Below are 20,302 nucleotides of genomic sequence, written 5' to 3' on the forward strand. Positions count from 1 at the left end.
GCTCTAGGATCGCTCCCTTAGTTCGCGCCGTCCCAGGACGCCGGGTCGAGGCCGTCGTCGTCGCGGCGGCCGATCGGCGCGCGCGCGATCGTCTTCCGCGACAGCGACACGCGCATGACGTCCTCGGCCGCGCCGTAGTCGTCGGGCACCTGGGCCGCGCTCGGCGCGCGCTGGAGCGCGCGGAGCGCGCCCGGCCGGCCGTTCGGGTAGGACGCCAAGATGAGCTGGTTCGGCGGCGTGACGTACGTCTGCTTCGTGAGCGGCGCGCCGTTCGGCGCGGGCTTGAGGTCCGGCTGGTTCGCCGGGAAGGACGGCCGGCCGCGCTGCTTCACGTGGAGCGGGTGGAGGAGCGGGCCGCCGGGCTCGCCGAGCGCCGCGGGCGGCGCCGCGAGGCCCGCGATGGAGTCGAGGCTCAGGCCCATGACCGCCGCGGCGGCCGCGGCCGCGGCCCAGCGCGCGGCCTCCTGCTTCGACACGAAGTCGCGGTTCGAGCCCGGCGTCATCGCGCGGCGGTGCTTCTCCTGGAGCGACGCGGCGGTTTCGGGCTGGAGGTTCGTCGTGTGCGGGCCCGTGTGCGGCGGGCTCCGCGGCGGCTCGCCGCCCGGGTACGGCGGGTCCGGCATGCCCGCGCCGTCGAGGTGCAGCAGCGGCGAGACGCCGGCGGCGTTCGCGTCGGCCCGCGCGTCGCCCGGCGACTGCGACCGCGGGGCCGCCGACCGCGGCGGCCCCGGCGCGCCGTCGAACTTGAAGAGCTTCATGATCTGGTGGCCGATGGCCGCGAAGATGTGCTTCGCCGGGTCCGCGGCGCCGCCGCCCTGCATGTTGCCCAGGGCCGTCGCCGCCGCGCCGACGAGGGCGCCGTCCGACGACAGCGGCCGCGGGTCCGCGCCGTGCGGCAGCGGCGGCACGCCCTTCTTCGACCCCGGGCCGTAGGCCGCGTCGCGCGCGCCGAGCGCCGCGACGCGCGCCAGGCGCCCCTCGGCGCCCTCGACGGCGACGTTGATGAGGCGGATCACGTCGCGGCGCCCGACCTTGCGCGTGAGCTCGCCGTGGATGCGCTCCACGAGCACGGCGAGCGCCGCGCCGTCGCCGCAGTGGATCCGTAGATTCGCGTCGAGCTGGCGCATCATCGCCCGCACCTGGGACTCGCTCGGCTTCTCGTCGACGGCGGACGCGATGCGGCTCAGCCGCTCCTCGTACCAGCCGCTCCGCTGGAGGTGCGCCTGCACGAAGTCCCAGATCTCGCGCTCCCGCCGTTTCTGCTCCTCGATGAGCAGCGGCACGCCCGCGGACACGCTCCGCAGCTTCTTGTCGAGGTCGCCCGCCGTCGCCTCGACCTCCCGCAGCCGCCCCTCGAGGGCGCCGGAGCCCCCGGCCAGCAGGTCCTTCATGTTCGCGAGCGCGGCGCGAACGGCGGCGTCGATGTGCGCGGCCGCGGCGCCCGCGGCCTCCGCGACGGCCGCGCCGCCCGCGGCCGCCGCCGCCGCGCGCGCGTGGTCCCGGAGCTTGTCGGCGTCGTCGCGCCGCGCGGCCTCGAGGGCCGCGACGCCGCCCTCGTAGACCGCGGCGTCGACTTTCGTGGCCGCGTAGCCGTCGAGCCGCTCGCCGAGTTCCGCGAGCGCCGCGGCGAGGCCCCGGGCGTACTCGTCGAGGGCCGCGAGCTTCTCGCGCGCCTCGGCGTCGGCCGTCGCCTCCTTGCTCTTCTCCAGCAGGCCCCGGAGCTCGTCGGACATGCGGAAGCCGTCGTCGTCCTCGCGGAGCAGCCGCAGCGTCGCGAGGCGCTGGCAGACCTGCTTCTCGACCTTCCGCGGGTCGACGCCCGGCGGGCCGCCGCCGCCGGCGTTGCCCGAACTCGCCGGCACGAAGGACGCCGCGTTCTCCGCGAGGTAGTCCAGCAAGTTCTCGCAGAACGCGCGCGACCCCCGGACGCCGACCAACCCCCGGATGGCCTTCTCGTTCTTCTCGATGCGCTCCTCGAGCGCCGCCGCCGCCGCCGCGGCGCCCGCCGCGGCCTGCTCCGCGCCCGCCACGCGCAAAACGAGGGGCCCGTCGTCGTAGGCGACGCCCGGCGCGGCCGCGGGCGCCGCGGCCGCGGGCTCGGGGATCTTCCGCTGCTTGAGCTCGCGCATGCCCTCCTCCAAGGCCTCGAGGCGGTTGTTCAGGGACATCTTGGCGTCGGCGATGCGCTGGCGCGTCAGGTTGGCCATGGCCGACATGCGCCGGATCGCCGACTGGGCCATGAGGTAGGCCTTGAGCTTCCGCCGGAGTCGCGCGCGCTTCGCGGCCTTCTCCTCCTCCGTGGGCACGTGGTCCGGCGGCACGGGCTTGTCCTTGCGGTAGAGCTTCTCGCACCGGAGCATGGGCGCGTCGTCGCCGGCGGCGCTCTGGTCCCGCGTGTCGTCCAACTTCTCCTCGCAGGCCCACGCGCGGAGCGGGTCGTCGAAGACGACCAGAGCCAGCCGCGTCTCGCGCGCGGCGGCCCAGCGCACGGCCGCGGGCGCCGCGCCGGCGGCCTGCTTGGCGACCTCCTCGAGGACGCTCAGCGCCGTCGGCGAGCCCACGTTGCGCACGAGCACGGCCCCCGCGGGGATGGCCGGCGACGGGATCGTCGCCTGGGCGGCGCAAGGGTGATTCAACGTCGCTTCAACGTGAGTGTTCCGCGCGCGCGCGTTCCGGGAAAAGCATCCACGCGTCGAGACCGTTCCGAGAGATGATCGCTCGTCCAAAAATCAGCCGAAACGAGTGGAAAACGGCCGAGAGAGGAGCCTTTGAAGTTGGGAATTTCGCTCTCTTGTGCCGCCCCGATCGTCGCCGCGGACTGGAGCTGGCGCACCTCCTTGGCGAGCGCCGCGGCGACGTGGCCCAGGAGCGGCGCGACGCTTAAGGTGCCGCCCGTGTCTTCTCGGTGGAGCGACCCGTAGAGCACGGCGGGGCTCCGGCCGTGGAACTCGGACACGAGGCCTAAAGCCGCCTCCGGCGAGTCGCAGCGTAAAACACAAAAGCCCCAGTCCTCCGTGCGCTTGCCGAGGCCCGACACCTCGTAGCCGTCCAGCGTCTCCCGCAGCGTCTCCTCGAACTCGCCCGCGTCGCTGGAAGCCGACGCGGGCGGCAGCGGGCCCGAGACCAGGACCGACGACGTCTCCTTGACGTACGACTCGGCCAACAACCGGCCGTCCGCGCCCCGGAACTTGGCCAGGGCGCCGGACCGCGGCGATTTCTCCAGGTCCTCGTCGCCGAACTCGTCGAGCTCCTCGAGCTTCTCCTGGAGCGCCTCGAGCTCGGCTTTCGCGACCTCGAGGTCCACGTAGCGCGCGAGCGCCAGAGCGCGGTCCCACGCGGGCCGCGCGACCAATTCGACCCTGTCGGCGCCGGGGAAGGCGAGCGCGACGTCGGCCTCGGACGGCCCGCCCTCGTTCGCCGGCGCCAGGCGCCCGAGGTAGACGAACTGGTACGCCAAACTGTCCAGATACGCCTTCGCGGCCTTGGCCGCGTCCGCGGCGGCCGCGCGGTCCTTTTCCAGCAACGCCGCGGCCTCGCGCGCGGCCTCGGCGTCCTTGGCGGCGCTGGCCGCGGCGTCGGCGGCGCGGCGCTCCTTGTCCAGCGCCGCGAGCCGCGCGGCCTCGCGGCGCTTCGCCTCCGCCTCGGCCTCGGCGTCCGCGAGACCCGCGAGGCGCTCGCGCTCCAGCGCCGCGAGCCGGTCCCGCTCGAGCTGCGCCAGGCGCTCGCGCTCCAGGCGCTCCCGCTCCAACCGCTCGCGCTCCGCGAGCTCGCGGGCCAGGCGGTCGCGCTCCGCGGCGTCGTCCGCGCTGCTGTTCTTCGCGTCTCTCCCCGCCTGCTCCGCGGATTTCAGCGCCGCCTCGGCGGCGCGCCGCGCCTCCTCCAAAGCTCTGGCGGCCTCGAGGCGCTGCGCCTCCATGCGCGCGCGCTCCGCCGCCGCCGCGGCCTCGGCCGCGTCGCGCGCGTTCCGCTCGCGCTCCGCGGCTTCTCTCGCCAATTGGTCCGCGCGCGTCTTCGCGTCCTCCTCGATGCCCAGCAGGTTGTACTGGAGCGTGGCCATGGCCTCGTTCTGGGCGTCGATCTGGGACTGCATCTTGTGCTCCAGGGCCGCCAGGAGGCTCTTGAACTCCGTGGTCAGTTCGATCTTGGCCGTCGTGAGCTCGAAGTCCGCCCGCTGCCTCTGGGCCTCCAGCGCGAGCTCGAGGAGGTCGCCGAGCTGCTGGCTCGACTTCTGGAACATGCGGTTCACGCGCTTCTGGGCCTTGGTCCGCACGGCGCCGTCGACGTCCAGCAGGACGCTCAGCTTGTCGAGGGACTCGTCGGCGTCGCCGAGGAGCGCGCCGACGTCGACGGACATGGAGCTCGACGCGACGCTCCGCGCCGACGCCGGCGGGGGCTCGCCGGACATGTCGTAGCCGCCCCCGGCCTCGAGGGGCGAGAGCACCTCCATGGGTCGCGCGAGCTCCTTATGGGGCACGCATCGGCGCTTCGGCCGCGCTGTTGGATGGGCAAGTAAAAGATACGCAGGTCCGCGTTTACCCTCGACTCACAGGTCGCCCTCGGCCTTCTTCGCCTTCTTCTTCTTCTTCTTCTTCTTCGTCTTCTTCTCCGCGGCGGCCTGGGCCTCGGGCACGTCGGGGAACTCGGACGGCACGTCGACGGGGTCCCAGGCCGGGTCCGCGGCGTCCTTGGGGATGTCCGCGTCGATCTGCTTGTAGGCCCACTCGAGCTTCCTGTCGAGGTCCTCGATGTCGAGCTTGACGCGCGCCTGCTCCTTCGTCGCGCGCTCGCGGGCCTCCTCGACGAGCTTCTCCTTGGCCTGCTGCGTCGTCGAGTGCGCGAGCTTCTTCCGCTTGTCGCTCCGCTTCACCGCGGACGTGAAGGGCGACCGGTCGTTCTTGTCGGACTTGAGGTTGTCGTCCTGGGGCGCCTCGCCGCCGCCCGCCTCGGGCGCCTCGTCGGCGCCCATGTCCTCGCGCTTCGCCTGCTCGACCTCCGCGTCCGCGGCGGCGGCCGTCTTCTTCTTCTTCATGGCCTCGAGCTTCGACGCGAGGCCCTTGGGCGCGCCCTTGGCCTTCTCCTGCTTCTGGACCTCCTCCTTCTCCTTGTCGTAGAGCTCCTGCTTGTCCCACCAGACGCCCTGGTTCGGCGGCTTCGCCTTGTCCTTGTTGAGCCGCGGCCACCACTCGCGCTGCGACGACGCCTTCTTCAGCGTGATGGTCATGCGGCCCACGGACGCCGTCACGTAGGACGACGCCGCGGGGTCGATCTCGCGCAGCAGCGGCACCTCGAGCACGAAGCGCTTCTCGGCCTTGGACGCCTTGACGACGACCTGGGCAGCAAAAGGGTGATTCAACGTCGCTTCAACGTGAGTGTTCCGCGCGCGCGCGTTCCGGAAAAGCATCTACGCTTCGAGACCGTTCCGAGAGATGATCGCTCGTCCAAAAATCAGCCGAAACGAGTGGAAAACGGCCGAGATATGAGCCTTTGAAGTTGGGAATTTCGCTCTCTTTTGCTGCCCTGACGACGACCTTCTCGGCTTCGAAGGCCACGTCCTCGATGTCCTCGGCGCTCACCAGGGTCGCCGGCGCGTCCCACTTGTGGGCGAACTTGACGCTCAGGAAGATCTCGCCGCCGGACTGGGCCCACTGGTGCGCCGGGGCCATGAATTTCGTCGGGTCGTGCTGGGTCGCCTTGACCGCGTCTTTGATTTCCTTCACGCGGCCCTCGACGGAGCGCAGGCCCATCATGACCTCGTTGACGTTGACGTCGACGCCCACGGCCTTGATCAACGAGAGGGCGCATTTGAAGTCGTCGGTCTCCAGGGCGGCGACGATGCCTTTCGTGCTCGGCTCGCCGCAGAACTCGCCGGCGGGCGGCTCCGCCGCGGCGTAGACCGCGGCGGCGAGGACGAGCACCGCTCGTCGCAGCATGGCGGGCAGCGTCGCGGCCGGCTTTCGGACCGCAACGACGCCACGCGTCGGAGAGGCTCGGAGGCGCCCGGGCAGCTAGGATGCCGTGCAATAAAAAAGGAAGCATCTCTGAAGAGCCAACCTTGCCGTGAGGACGAGGTGGAGGCGAGCTCAGCCGCGACGTCGCTCCGCGCGACACCCTCCGCCAGCGCCGCGCCGCGCCCCGCCGCGACCTCCCGCCCCGAAGCGCTCCGCGCGAGGCCCTGCGAGGCGCCATGGGCCGCTTCGGCGACGGCAAGCGCCTGCTCGAGGTGCTCTTCCCCCTGGCGAACTACGGCGTCGGGAGCCGCGTGACGCGGTCGACGTGGCACAGCCCGAACTGCTTCTGGGAGGTCACGCGCGTCAAGTACAACAAGCGCGCGGCGAAGGACGACGGCGCGATCGGCGTCGGGAAGGCCTGGGGCACGCTGCACTGGAACGGCGAGCCCCGGGGCAGGCCGGACCGGAAGATCCCCGCGCCGGCCAAGGCGCGGTGGCAGCTCTTCGGCGACGCGCCGCCGCCGCCGACGGACGCCGAGCGCCCGCCGCTCGCGACGCGGCTCCACAAGAAGTACTTCGTCGTCGCCTAATTCGGTTTTTATTCGAGGAGCGGCGCCCGCGCGGGGTCGCCGTAGGTCCGGCAGGCGCGGATGTCCTTCGCCGGGGCGCCGACCTCGGGGCGGTCCTTGGCGCGGCCGCGCCAGGCCGCCGCGTAGACCGCGGCGACGAGGCCGACGGCCGCGGCGCCCTGGGCGACCAGGGCCCACTGCCACGAGGCCAGCAGCTCGTCGTCGTCGTCGTCGCCGGCGTCGTCGTCGTCGCCGACGTAGGCCGCGCCGCGGCCGGGCCCCGCCTGGTAGCGCGCGATAAAGGACGCGACCAAGACGCCCAGAAACCGCTTGCCGACGTCGGAGAAGTGGACGCCGTCGTTCTGCAGACGCGGGCAGTCGCACGTGTCCGGGTAGCAGGCGCTCGCCGCGTAGGCCCGGCAGTTGCCGACGACGGCGTTGTAGAGGTCGTCGACGCGGACGCTATCGTGCAGGCCCGTCGGGCCGAAGAGGTCGAGCAACGCCGCGTTGATGGAGAGGACGTCGGCGTTGACGCGCTCGCGGGACGGGTAGGTGGGCGGCACGGGCGTCGTCGTCGCGAAGACGACCGTGCCGTTGGCCGGCAGCGCCGCTCGAATCTTCTCGTAGAGCCGGGACATGTGCGCCGCGTACGTCGCCGTCGACACCTGGGCCACGAAAAGGTGCGAAGTTCCCAACTTCAAAGGCTCCTCTCTCGGCCGTTTTCCACTCGTTTCGGCTGATTTTGGGACGAGCGATCATCTCTCGGAGCGCTCTCGAAGCGAGGATGCTTTCTTTTGAAACGCGCGCGCGCGGAACACTCACGTTGAATCACCCTTTCGTGGCCCTGGTCGACGCGTAGGCGTAGCTCCACGTGTCGATGTCGTGGAGCCCCCAATTGACGTGCACGGTCGTCCAGTTGGACGCGCCGAGCCAGGCGTCGACGCAGGCGAGGAGGCCGTAGGACGTGCCGCAGAAGCCCGAGCCGCCGTACTCGTCCATGCGGAGGACGGTCGCGAGCTCTTGCCGTTTCAACAGTTCCGCGACCGCGTCCGAGTACTGGCCCGACACGGAGTCGCCGATGAGCAGGGCGTCGTAGGCCGACGCGTTCCAGGGCACGGCGGGGCACTGGGGCGCGCAGTCGACCTGCGACTCCGTCGACTCCGCGCCGTAGTGCACGGCCAAGACGACCGCGGAGAAGACGGCGAACAAGAGCAGCAGCCCCGCGGCGACGCGGAGCACGCCCCGCCGCGGGGGCACGTCGCCGGCCAGCGCCTTGACGATCCTCGTGAGGTGCCGCTGGAGCCGCGTGTCGCAGGCCGCGCAGCGGATGGCGACGATCATGAGCGCCTCGAGGAAGACGACGAACCCCGCGTCCAAAATCCACGCCAACTTCCAGCTCGACACGCCGTCGCCGCTGCTGTCGGCGGCGTCCTCGACGATGTTCGACGTGTCCGCCTCGGACCCCGCCGACGCGTGGAACGCGACGACCTCCGCGGCGACGGCGAGGCCGAGCACGCGGCGGCCGCGCGCCGTCCACGCGGTCGCCGAGGACCCCTGCAATCGCGGGCAGCCGCAGGTCTTCGGGTAGCACGCGGAGCCCAGCGCCTTGCGGCAGTTGTCGACCACGACGCCGTACAGGTCGTCGACGCGAACGTCGGCGCGCGCGCCGCCGGCGCCGAAGAGGTCGCGGAGCGCCGCGTTGTAGGCCGCGACGTCGCCGTCGAGGATCGCCGACGACGGCGGCGCGGGCGTCGTCGTCGCGAAGACCGTGGCGTTCGTGCGGTTGCCCAAGACGCCGTGGAGCGCCGCGAGGCGCGCCGCGTAGGTCGCCGTCGAGACGCCGGCCGCGAGGTCCGCGATTCCGACGCCGACGTGGACGACGGCCCAGCCGACGGCCAGCCAGCCCGGGACGCAGGCGAGGACGCCGAAGCTCCCGGCGCAGGCGCCGCCGCCGCCCACGGCGCCCATCTTGACCACGCGCGACAGGTTGCCGTAGGCGAGCACCTCGTCGACGACGGGCGCGTAGGCCGCCGCGACGTCGTCGCCGATGAGCAGCGCATCGTAGAGGCTCAAGTTCGTCGGCACAGTCGGGCACTCGCAGGTCTGGGACGCGGCGACGCGGAGCAGCGCGCTCGCGATGAGGAGGAGGAACCGCATGGCTTTCACGCTGCCCGCCGATGGTACGCCATCATCGTTCGAGACGTCTGAAACAAAATTGAGGTCGGCAGTGCAGCTTGTGTGACGCGGCGCAGAGAGCTCGAGAATCTGGGGCCGGGTCGTGCCTGTGCGCAGTTGCCTCGAGCCTCAGCGCGCGCCGGTCTGCCCGCGTGATCGAAGAGACGTCGCCCGAGCGCGAGCGCGCCGCGTTGTTCGCCCGGCCGCGTTGCTCGCCCGAGCCCGAGCGCGCCGCGCTGCTCGCCGCGTTCTAGCCGAAGACGCGCCGCGATGGCTCTCGAGACGCTCCCGGATAGTCTGCTCGACTTTGTGGTGGAACTGGCGGGGTGGAACCACGGATGGCGGCTGGAGGTCGCGTCGCCGGCGCTGCGCGCGGCGTCGGCGGTGTGCGTCGCGCGTCGTCTGGGAACCTGTCGGTGGACGGGGGAGCGCGGCACGGCCGTGTTCCTGCCCCGCTGGCGGCACTGCGCCGTCGCCAAGCGCTGCGGACCCTACCTCCTACAGCCCGGCAACCGCAGCGTAAGCGACATCCTCGGTGAGACCGGCAACGGCAGCGGTGACGATCGGTATGTGACATTTAAAGATTCCGGCAACCGCAGCGGTATCGATCGGTATGCGACAATTAATGACTACGCGCATACAAATCTTTTTGAAGCGGTGTTCTTGACGCGCAGCGAGGCCGAAAGATTCATGGTTGAGCGCGTACCTGGCTCGACCGACGGCCGTATTCTTTCTCTTCAGCGCCGTATGAGTCCTACAAGTGCTTATAGGGGCGAAGAAGTATTGAGCATATGTTCGCAAACAAGAGGGGGAATCGGTTCACTGTGTTTGATCAGCTTTGAATATGACCTTCCGGAGAATATGACCTTGGACGGCCGCGCAACTCGCTCTCAGCACTTCCGTACTCAGTGGCTATTGCACTGTGAATGTCGCACGTCACATCTGCCATTTCGTCGGGCCATGAATGTTTTACACTTTTCTGATGAGCCGCGTCGAGGCAATAGAGTGATGTTCGACGTTGGCCCAAATCGGTTCCGTAGCCACGTCCCGCACTGGGAGCTCCTCCCCGCCGCGCTCCCCGAAGACGAGATGTTCTTCGAGTTCGAACACCCCCAGCTCTAGTCCCCCCGCCCCCGTAGTCTCTATACACGCCCACCGTTAGTCCGTCGTCGTCGAGGAGGAGGACCCGCCGGTGAGCCCCAGGGACTGCATGAGCGTGTAGAAGGACGTGAAGTACATGCCGAGGAAGCCGATGGCGACGAGGATGAGGATGCAGCAGAGGCAGCAGATGATCTGGAAGGCGAGCTTGGGCCCCAGCAGCGCCGAGCAGATGGCCAGCGGGTTGTAGGAGAAGGACATGCGGCCCGTCGTCGGCGGCAGGTACGGGTTCGCGTTCGGCTCGGTCCGGCCGTGGCCCGCGGGCCGGTCGCCCGCCTCGTCCTCGGGCAGGATCTCGATGGTGATGGCGAGGCTCCCCCGCGTGAGGAGCCGCTTCCGCTTGCGGTCGTTGATGGTCATCTTGATCCACTGGGCCGTGTCGTCGATCTCGCCGAGGCCGATGAAGTCCTTGAACTGCTTCACAAAGTACGCGGCGTCCTTGTCGCCGGCGTCCACGGGCTTGGGCCCGTCGTCCTTGTCGTCGTCCTCTTTCTCGTCCTTGTCCTCCTTCTTCTTCGCCTCGTCGAGCAGGGGCTTCTCCTCGCCCTCCTCCTTCTCGGCCTCGTCTCCCTCCGGTTTCTCCTCCTTCGTCTCCTCGCCGTCGCCGCCGCCGCCGTCGCCGTCGTCGCCCTCCGCGCCCTCCTCCTCGCCCTCGGACGACCCCTCGTCGTCGTCGCCGCCGTCGTCGTCGTCGTCGTCCTCGAGGTCCGACTCCGTCGCGAGGCCCATCTCCTCGGCCTTCTTGCGCTCGATGGCCTCGTTGATGGCCTTGAAGACGTTGACGCTCCGCTTCTCGTGGTAGGCCTTGAGGAACCAGCGGTAGAGGTCGACCTGGCACTCGCCGATGACGTCGTTCCACTTGATGATGTCCTGGTCCCAGAGCTGGATGTTGAGGCGCCCCATCTCCGGCGAGTCGAGCGGCAGCTCGACGGGGATCTTGACGCGCCAGTTCCAGCTCGCCTTGCCGTTGCGGCACCGCCAGTGGACGTCCGTCTTCTGCTTGCGGGACTGGCCGATCCAGAACTCGGCGAAGTAGTCGCCCATCTCGAAGGGCACGTCCTTGGACTTCCAGCAGATGACGCGGACCTCGAACTTCATCTTCTCGGGGCCCTCGAGGTGCACGGCCGGCTCGCGCCGCGTCTCGTGCTCGGGCCGGATCTCCAGCCACATGTGGACCTGGCCCTGGGCGACGGGGTTCGTGTCCGTGCGCAGGCCCCGCACCTCGATGGGCTTCAGCGGGTTCGTCGTGCCCTCCTTCTTCTCGTCCAGCGACTGCCACTCGCGGTGGAACCACCGGTCCTCGAGGTCGATTTTGGTCTCGCCGAGGAGCTCGTGGATGGGGTAGAAGCGGTTCCAGTCCTTGACCTGGACCTTCAAAGTCGCCGGCCCGGGCAGCACCGTGCGGAACTCGAAGGTCTCGTAGAAGTCGGGCTTCAACGTCCGCGGCCGGTGGGTCTTCGACCGGTCGTCGACCTCGCTGCCGAGCTTCACGCGGAGGTAGGGGTCCGCGGACACGCCCTCGGCGGGCTGGAGGTTGACGCCGCGGATCACGTAGACGCGCACCGTGTAGGGCGTCGCGCGCAGCAGCTTCATGGGGAAGAAGGGCTCCTCCTCGAACGCCGGGTCGCTGTCGAGCACGCGGATGATGCCCTTGAAGAGGCCCACGGGCCGCCGCGTCGACTTGGACGGGTTCGGGTGGTACTTGCCGCGGTAGACGGGGTAGGTCTCGAAGGGCTTGGTCTTGAGGTAGTTCTCGAGCTCTGTGCCGCCGCGGTCGTCCATCCACCACTCGCGGCCCGCGATGTAGTCCGCGGCCGCCCACTGGTTCGGGAAGGCGATGGGCAGCTCGCTCATCTTGTAGTGGACGTCGCCGTCGACGAGGGCGTTGACGTCCGTCGCGTTGGCGAGGCGCGCCTCGACCATGTCGAGGAACGTGATCTCGTTGTCCGCGGCCGCGTCCTGCGCCGCGAGCTCCTGCGCCAGCCGCTCCTGCTCCTCCTCGTAGAGCAGATCCTCGTAGATCATGGGCAGGTCGCTCAGCGCCATGGGGTCGAAGGCGCCCGTGCCCGGGTCGTGCGTCGGCGCGGGCGCCGCGCCCTTGGCCTCGACGAGGCCCCTTCTTTCCAACTCGTGCTGGTCGACGTCCTCGCCGTCGTTGAGGTCGTCGTCCTCCTCGTTGGCGTCGCCGTCGTCGCCGCCCCCGAAGGAGATGCCCACGGACCCGGCGCCCGCGCCGCCGTCGTTCTCCTCCTCCTCGTCTTCCGCGTCCGCGGCGGCCGCCTTGGCCCGCTCCTCCTCCTCGCGCTCGTCCGCGCGCCGCTTCGCGTCCGAGTCCTCGAAGAGCTCCATCTGGGGCGGCACGTAGCCCTCGCCGTTCCAGGACATCTTCGTCGACAGGTCCACGGACGTCGCGCCGAGCAACGGCGACTGGAGGCCCGTCGTGAGGCCGACGCGCGCGTCGTAGACCCGCAAATCCATGCACTGCGCGAAGACGGCGTTCTCGGGCATCTCCACGGACATGACGTGGCGGCTCAGGAAGTTGGCGTTGCGGCCCGACGGCTGCCGCGACGCCTTGGTCTTGAACGTGCCGCCGCCGTCGTCGGGCGCCGGCACGTCGCAGCGCACGTAGGGCTCGCGCGGCGTCCGGAGCCGGTGCGTCTTCAGCTGGCGCACGCCGACGCAGGTCACCTCGACCCAGGCGACGCGCATCTGGGGCACGATGGACATGGGCCGGTCGAACTTCTCGTTGAGGTCGCGCTTCTCGATGAGCGCCGCGGCGACCAAAAGCTCCGCGCCGACGTCCTCGCCGTTGATGTCCGTCAGGACGTGCCACTTCGGCGTCGGCGGCCTAGCGCTCTCCGTCGACAACAAAGCACAATCCACGAGGGGCAGCCGCATGAGGGCCATGGCCGTGTTCGACGCGAACGTGTCCTTGTCCCAGACCTGGAGGACGACGTCCGGCCCGAACTTGGGGTCCGACGGCAGCATCTCGTGGAACTGGAGCGTCTCGTACCAGAGGGGCGCCGTCGTCATGGCCTGGGACTTGGTCTTCTCCTTCTTGCCGCAGAAGCGCACCTTGACGTAGGGGTCGAGGAGCCCGTTCTCGTCCGACGCCGGCAGGTTCCGCGCCTGGTAGACGTAGACCCGCAAACAATAGGGCTTGAGCGTCTCCGCCTTCTTCAGCAGGGGCGCCTCCTGCCAGTTCATGTTCAGGTCCGGGTCCACGGCGTCCTCCGAGAGGCCGAGGCCCAGCTGCAGGAGCACCGCGCCGGGGTTCGCGGTCAAAGCCACGCCGCCGTGGTTCTTCGACCGCGCGGCGTCGGGCTTGAGCAGCTCCCACCTCGGGTCGCTCTTGAGCTGCTCCTTGAGCAGGCGCGCCGCGGGGATGCGCGCGTAGCAGACCGTGACCACCTTCGGCGGGCCCCGGACGAGGTAGAGGCAGACGTCGGGGATCTCCTCCAGAAATACCGGTAAATCGACGCCCCGGAGCGACTGGAGCGCGTTCCACGTCACGACGCCGCGCCTGTTCGGCTCGAAGGCGAAGTCGAGGCGGTGGTTGCCGATGGCCACGACGAGCTTCATCTTCGCCGTGCCCCCGAAGCCCGCGGACCGGAACGTCGGGATTTCGGTCCCCATGACCGCGAGCGCCAGCAAATGGTAGCGCGCCGTCGCGGGCTTCAACCCCGGCGTCGGCTTGAAGTGGAAGTTCTTCCGGTGGGACACGGTCTTCTCCCGCGACGACGGCCGCGTCATGAGCTCCATGGACAGGAGCACGCGGCCCCGGTACGTCGTCGCCTCGTTGCCGTAGCGGTTCTGCAGCGCGCCGCGCCGGCCCTGGATGCCCAGGGGCGCGCCGTACAGGTTGTGCCAGCGGGGCCGCGGGCCCGTGTATTTCGCGCCCTTGAACAGGGACGTCGTCCAGGAGCTCGACGACGGCTTGTCGTCCTTGCGCTTCACCTCGCCGAGGTCGAAGTAGACGTGCGCCACGGGCCGGTCCTTCGTGAACGTGCTGTAGTCCCAGAGCCCCACCGTAATACGCTTCGCCTCCGTGGGCTCCGTGACGGGCAGCCAGAGCTCCTCGCGGAACTCGGGCGCGAGGTTGCCCTTGCCGCGGACGCGGACCGCCGACGTCGAGCACCGGCTCCCCGCGGCGTCGACGCGCACGTAGGCCTCGATGCCCCCCGCGGAGAAGATGGACGCGTGCATGGGGGGCAGATCCTCGGCCTCCCAGACGTAGACCACGAGGAACGTGAGCTTCGAGTCCACGGACGGGCCGCTGAGCGCCATGCCGCCCAGTTCGCCCTCGTCCATCTCCGCGTCGAGCTCCCGCTGGTACTCCGCGTCGAGGTCGTGGGCCTTCTGGTCGTCGCCGGGGCCCAACACGGTCACGGAGAGCTTCAGGAAGCCCTGGTAGCCGTTGTCGCCCGTGTCGAGGTTGTCCACCAAACCGACCCATTGCCGGTAGTACTCGTGCGCCTCCAAATCGTGGATCTTCTTCGCGTCGAAGGACGCCATGCCGATCAAATCGTGGGCGCTGAAGACGTCAAAGTCGTAGACCATGACGTCGATGGTCGCCTCCTCGATGGCCGACCGCGAGAGATCCTTGAAGTTGAAGTAGAACGTGTCGTCGAAGACGCACGACGTGCACTTCTTGACGACGCGCGACTTCTTCACGCGGCCCAGCACCTTGATGCGCACGTAGGGGTCGCTCAGCCCGTTCAAATCCTCGCCCTTGAGGTCGCGGCACTCGATAATGTGAACCTGGACCTGGTAGTTGCCCGGGCGCATCGCGGAGTCGCGCTCGCGCTCGAGCTCGTCCATGCGGCGGTCCGCCATCATGACGCCGGCCTCGCGCCGCTCCTCCAGCTCCTCCTGCTCCTTGGAGCTCAGCTTCAGCGGCGCGAACTCCTCGTCGGCGGTCATCCACGCGTTCTCCTCGTCGCGGTCCGTCGCTTTTTCGCGCGGCGCCTGCGTCTTCCGCGACATCTCCAGGCCCGCGCCCGCGAGGGACCCGATGCCGCCGATGACGGAGCCGACGCCGGACACCAGGGCCCCCGCGCCGCTCAGGAGGCGGCTCAGCGACCGCGCGTACTTCGCGTCGTAGCGCCACGCCAATATGACCTCGACGTCGCCGCGGTTGCCGTCGCCCACGAGGCCGTGGGGCCCGTCCAGGCGGCACCAGCGCGTGTAGCCCGGCTCGCCGTGGGCCGCGACCTCGACCATGGGCACGACGCAGCCGCCGATGAGGCGGTTCCCGAGCACGCCCTTGTTCTTGACCTTTAACGAGATCGACAGCGACCCGTCGGAGACGGGGAGCTTGAACTGCTGGTCCCAGTGGGGCCCGTTGTTGCGCCGCACGACGGACGTGTGGGCCTTGTGGGCCCCGATCTTCACCGTCGCGTAGGCGTCGACGAGATCGCGGCCCTCGACCTCGAGGTGGCGGCCGCGGACGATCGTGCCGACCAACATGTTCGGGCTCCGGTCCTCGTCGTCGTCGTCGTCGTCGTCGTCGTCGGACGGCAGCACGTCGTCGCCCTCGGAGACGAAGTAGGTCATCTCGACGCGCACGCGGCCCGTCGCGGGCTGGTCCATGCCCGGCGCCCGCTGGAGCGCGTACCACTCGTCGGTCTCGATGCCCGGCGAGAGGATCGCGGTCCGCAGGTCGACGATGGCGGCGCCGAGGTCCACGTCGGCCTGGGCGCTCAGGTTCTTGTGCATGACGTTGAGCACGATGTGGTCCACGTCGTTCTCCGCGATGTCGACGAAGATCATCGTCGACGACTGCCACTCGGGGTCCGTCGTCCGGTTCGCGACCAGCGTCTGGCCGAACTCGGAGCCGCAGCGCGCGACGGCGAAGGGGTTGCACTCGCCGCCCTCGACCTCGCTGAGCGACCGGGCCGACACGACCTTGACCTCGAGGCGGTCGCTGATGTCGGCCATGGTCTAGCGTTTCGGCGGCGGGTTCGTCGGTTGTTTCGCGTGTTTTCGCGCTGAGAAAAACGCGGGGCGCGCGCCCGAGGCGCGCCGGGGTGCGTGCGGCGGTCTCGGCGCGTCGAGGGCGGACGGCGGCCTACGCCGAGCCCATATTTTGATGATGATGCGCCTCTCTGGTTGTTTCGATGAAGTCTGCCTCGAAACCTCGATCAGCCAAAATTGCCACAGCCTGCGAGGGGCTGATGCGCTCTGCCACTCTGCCACTACAGCTCTACCGCAATTCGCGACAACACCCCGCTCGACGCCGCGCTGCGACCACGCAAAACCGCCGCTCGACACCGCACCGCGCGAGATCCATCCGGAACTGCTGCCGCTCCACGCCCGCAGCCTCGCGCGCCGCAGCGCTGCGCAAGCCGCCGCGCTCGCGACCGTCGAGCCATGGGCCTGCGCGACGCGCTCATCTTCGTCCTCACGGCGCCGTGGCTCGCGCTGGGCCCGGCGAACGTGTACAAGATCTCCATGATCAACCGCGGATCGCCGATGGCGAAGTACATCGTCGTGCCGCCGGCGGAGGAGTGCCAGGCGGCCTGCAACATCGCGCGCATGTGGGGCTGCCTCTTCTGGGGCCTGCAGGCCGTCGTCGCCGGCGGCATCGTCGCCGGCGGCGTCGGCGACCGCACGGCCGCGGCCGCGAAGCTCTACGTCGGCGCCGCGCTCGCCGTCGCGTACAAGGAGGACGTCGTCCGCGAGGTCGTCGCCGCCGGCGCCGCCGTGGAGATCGTCGTCGCGCTCCTCCTGCTCTCGCGCGCGGCCGCCGCGCCGCGGCCGAAGACCGCGTGACGACGCCCGGGGCGGCCGCTCTCGCGCAGACGAAGAGGCTAGCGCGTGAGCCGGAGAAATTACACGACGTCGATTTCGGCGAGCTCGATCTCGGCGTCGATGTCGTGGCGATCGGGGGTGTCGATAACCCCGCGCTCGGCGCGGCCGGAGGCCTCGTAAGCCTTGCTTCGGATGGGATAGCCGACCACGACCGTGACGGCACCGTGACTGCCACACATGGTCACGACTTCTCACGAGCCTCAATCGCACGTCGGGCGACTTTCACGGACGGCCTAGCTAAGCCGCGTACGTTCGGTGTGCTTCGGACGGCGCAGGAGCCGCCGACTGGGGCGAGCCTCGGACGAGCCTCGGACGGGTCGCTGAGTTAGCGATTCTGCCACAGCTAGGGCGTCGCTCTCGGTCATCGAGCCACGCCCGCCCCGCTCGCCGCTCGCGAAAACGACCAGGGCTTTATGGCGACGAAGGAGCCCAAACGCGAGCGCGAGAGCAGCGAGGAGAGCAGCGAGGACGATCAGGACGACGAGGTCCTCGTCGAGGACGACGATTTACACCCGCTCGATCGGCCGATCAAGCTCGAACTCACCACGCCCCCGCGCTGCGCTTTCTACTGCGAACCGGTCTCCGAGGCGGACGCGGCGAATCTCGCGAGAGAATGCGCAGAAGTTGGGCGGGGGCTCCCCGCGGGAGCTCTTCGCGCCGCGGGTCCATTCTCGTTCGGCGTGGGCGTGATCCCGCGCGGGGTGCTAGAGAGCGAGACGCGCCTCGACGGCGACCACTCCGTGGTCAAGGCAGCGGGAGCGTACTTTAACAAGAATGAGAAGTACTTGGAGAATGAGAGGAAGAAGATCCGCGTCCTCCATGGCGCGGACGTGGATCCGCAGGCGCCAGTGTCCGCGCGTAGGGGGGGGGTCCTGTTAGGATGATCGGACCGCGGCGAGCGCGGCGTGTCTCCGACGAGGGGACACCGAAGGGGTCGGGGTTGGTCGTGGTCGCGGGTCGTGGTGCGCGCGGGCGGCGTGCCGTCCGCGCGGCTTCGGGGCGCTCGGTCCTTGTCCCACGCGCGTACGAAACCACGACCCTCGCGCCATCGCAGGCGCGCGTGCCACTTCGAGGAGAACTTCACCTGCCTGTGCCTCACGTCGGAAGGCGCTACGTACAGCCCGGCCAAGGACACGCTCGCGGCCAAGGCCGCGTGCTTGCGCGCTGCCTGTGTGGAAATCAAATCTTCAATCCGACTTCAATGTGCGTGTATGCGACCATTTCGACGCGAGATCTTCCGCCGTGCTTCGAGAACTCGACGAGAGCAATCGATTCGTCCAAAAATCAGCCAAAACGACTTCGATTTGACGGAGCTCGAGAGGTTTGAAGAAACAAAAATTCCTCATAGGCTCAAAGTGCTCAAGGAGTTCTCCCTTCAGCCGGAGGGGGACCTGGCAAGTAGACTAGCGGAGACTCTCGAGCAACATGAACCGGCGGAACTCGCGCGCTTCCTCGAGGGCGCGGTGCGCGTCGCCAGAGAGATCCTCTACCTGACTTCAGCGAATAGAGAGTACGCGGCGAGAGTTTTCAAGAACACGCGCGCGAACCACAGCGAGATCAAGGCCTTCTTCGACTGCGCGCTCAAGGGCCTGCCCTTCGACCTCGCGCTCCGGACGACGATCCGGGCCTGCCCGCGGTGCACGATGTTCTTCAACCTCATCAAGGCCTCCGTCCAAGCCCACGTCCCGGCCCCCGCGCGGCTCTGCCCTGAGGTGCCCCCCGCCTGCGACCACCCGTCCGTGACGACGGCCGAGGGCCTCATCGTCCTCGCGAAGTGGCCCCCGCGGCCCATCTAGGCTGTTTAGCAGCGCACGTAATAGAGCGCCGGCGCGTCTCTCCCGAGGGGCATGCCCGGGGGCGACAGGCAACGGGGCACGATGATGTTCTGGTGGACCTGCCCGATCGCGCCCATAAACCCTCGGCAAAACGTGCAGTCCGGCAAAGTCGTCATCATGACGATGTCCACCGCGTCGAGGTTGTCGAACTTGATGTGGATCAGGCACTTGATCTCGGCGTGATGCCGGGTGAAGAGCGTCGCGGCGACGATGCGCCGCGCGGCCGCGCGGTCACGGTCGCCCTTGAGGATGGCAGCCTCGAGCACGCGCACGACGCGGAGCGCCTTGTCGGAGCGCAGCAGCTCTTGAGCGCGCGCCTCGCAGGCCAGGGCCTGGAGGCACAGGTCGCGGCGCACGTCGGCGTCGCACGGCCGCTTCTCGTCGAGCGCGAAGTGGAGCGCGGCCATGACGCCGCGGGCGACGTCGGCGGCCGCGTCGTCCTTGTTGCTATCGTAGTGATGGGAATCAAACGTGGAGACGCAGTAGCAGGTGCGGCCCGGGTCTTGCTGCTCTTTCCAGTCCGCGTCCTCGAGCGCGTTGGCCGCCGCGCGGCGCGCGGCGGCCGTCGCGGACGCGTCTTGCCAGCGGCGCACGAGCTCGCGGGATTTCAAATTGTCGACGAGCTCCGGGGCGGCGTCTTGCAGGAACGTGACCTCTGGGCCGGGTGGGGGCTGGGGCAGCGGCGGCGGACCCAGGAGTCGAGGTCGCTTGGCGCGATTCGCCGCGGAGCCGTCGTCGCCCGCGCCCTCGTCGCCGCCCGCGCCGTCGTCGCCGCCGCCGTCGTCGCCGCCCTCGTCGCCGGCCGCGGAGCCGTCGTCGCCCGCGCCGTCGTCGCCGGCCGCGGCGCCGTCGCCGTCGTCGCCCGCGCCGTCGTCGTCGGCCGCGGCGCCGTCGCCGTCGTCGCCGCCCGCGCCCGCGACGTCGCCGCCCTCGTCGCCGCCGCCCGCGCCCGCGCCGTCCCACGCGCGGCCTTCCGCGATCGCGTCGATGTGGGCCGCGAGGTAGGTCCTGACGTCGCGGGCGTGTGTGTTTTTGCCTTTGCCGATCTTCGGCCGCAGCACTTTCTCGAAGGGGAGGCCTTTGAACGAGTGCGCCTTCGTCAGCTGCGGGTACCGCGCCACCGCCGTCGCCGCCGTGTAGCGCGCACCGCTTTCGACCTCGCGCCAGCGCGAGTCGACGGGTTCCGGCGCGGCCTGGCGGTCGTCCCACGCGCGGCCTTCCGCGATCGCGTCGACGTGGGCGGCGAGGTAGGTCTTGACCTCGCGGGCGTGTGTGTTTTGGCCGATCTTCGGCTGCCGAATTTTCTCGAAGGGGAGGCCTTTGAACGAGTGCGCCTTCGTCAGCTGCGGGTACCGCGCCACCGCCGTCGCCGCCGTGTAGCGCGCACCGCTTTCGACCTCGCGCCAGCGCGAGTCGACGGGTTCCGGCGCGGCCTGGCGAGCGACGAGCTTCTCGATGTCGGAAACGGAGTAGGTCCTGACTTCTTGGGCGCGATTGGCTTCACCGATCTTCGGCTTCAGCACTTTCTCGACGGGGAGGTCCTCGAAGTAATGCATTTTCAGCTGTGGGTAGCGCTGCATGGCCGTCTTCACGGTGAGCCGCGCGCCCGCCTCGACCTCGAGCCAGCGCGGGTCGACCTTCTCCTCCTCGGCGAGGCGCGCGGCGAGGCGCGCGGCGAGCGCGTCGACGTCGGCGGCGAGGTAGGTCTGGACGTCGCGTGCGTATCTTTCGCTGCTGCCCTTTGGCCTCCGCGCGATCTTGATCGGCAGGCCCGTGAGGTCACGCCCAGAATGATGGAGCTGTG

General features: G+C 69.6%; 3 protein-coding genes across 3 annotated transcripts; 1 reads left to right on the forward strand and 2 right to left on the reverse strand.

Annotated features, from left to right (window-relative positions):
• Positions 1 to 5,113: 5,113 nt before the first annotated feature.
• Positions 5,114 to 5,663, reverse strand: AURANDRAFT_25988 (hypothetical protein; the record flags this gene model as incomplete). The annotated part of the gene is made up of 2 exons (XM_009038517.1): positions 5,114 to 5,401; positions 5,574 to 5,663. Coding segments are annotated over 2 exons (378 nt in total), but the record flags the coding sequence as incomplete, so codon positions are not given.
• Positions 5,664 to 9,838: 4,175 nt separating this feature from the next.
• On the reverse strand, positions 9,839 to 15,790 carry AURANDRAFT_71551 (hypothetical protein; the record flags this gene model as incomplete). Its single annotated transcript, XM_009038516.1, has 2 exons — positions 9,839 to 14,536; positions 14,618 to 15,790. 2 exons carry the CDS (start codon positions 15,788 to 15,790, stop codon positions 9,851 to 9,853), a joined length of 5,859 nt encoding a protein of 1,952 aa, XP_009036764.1.
• A 534-nt stretch (positions 15,791 to 16,324) lies between these two features.
• On the forward strand, positions 16,325 to 18,459 carry AURANDRAFT_63874 (hypothetical protein; the record flags this gene model as incomplete). The annotated part of the gene is made up of 3 exons (XM_009038297.1): positions 16,325 to 16,620; positions 17,718 to 17,816; positions 18,012 to 18,459. The coding sequence occupies 3 exons, from the start codon at positions 16,325 to 16,327 to the stop codon at positions 18,457 to 18,459; spliced, it is 843 nt and encodes a 280-aa protein (XP_009036545.1).
• Between the last annotated feature and the right edge of the window lie 1,843 nt (positions 18,460 to 20,302).

The sequence above is a fragment of the Aureococcus anophagefferens genome, assembly GCF_000186865.1.
Source record: "Aureococcus anophagefferens unplaced genomic scaffold AURANscaffold_8, whole genome shotgun sequence".
In the NCBI taxonomy this organism is placed as follows: Eukaryota; class Pelagophyceae; order Pelagomonadales; family Pelagomonadaceae; genus Aureococcus; species Aureococcus anophagefferens.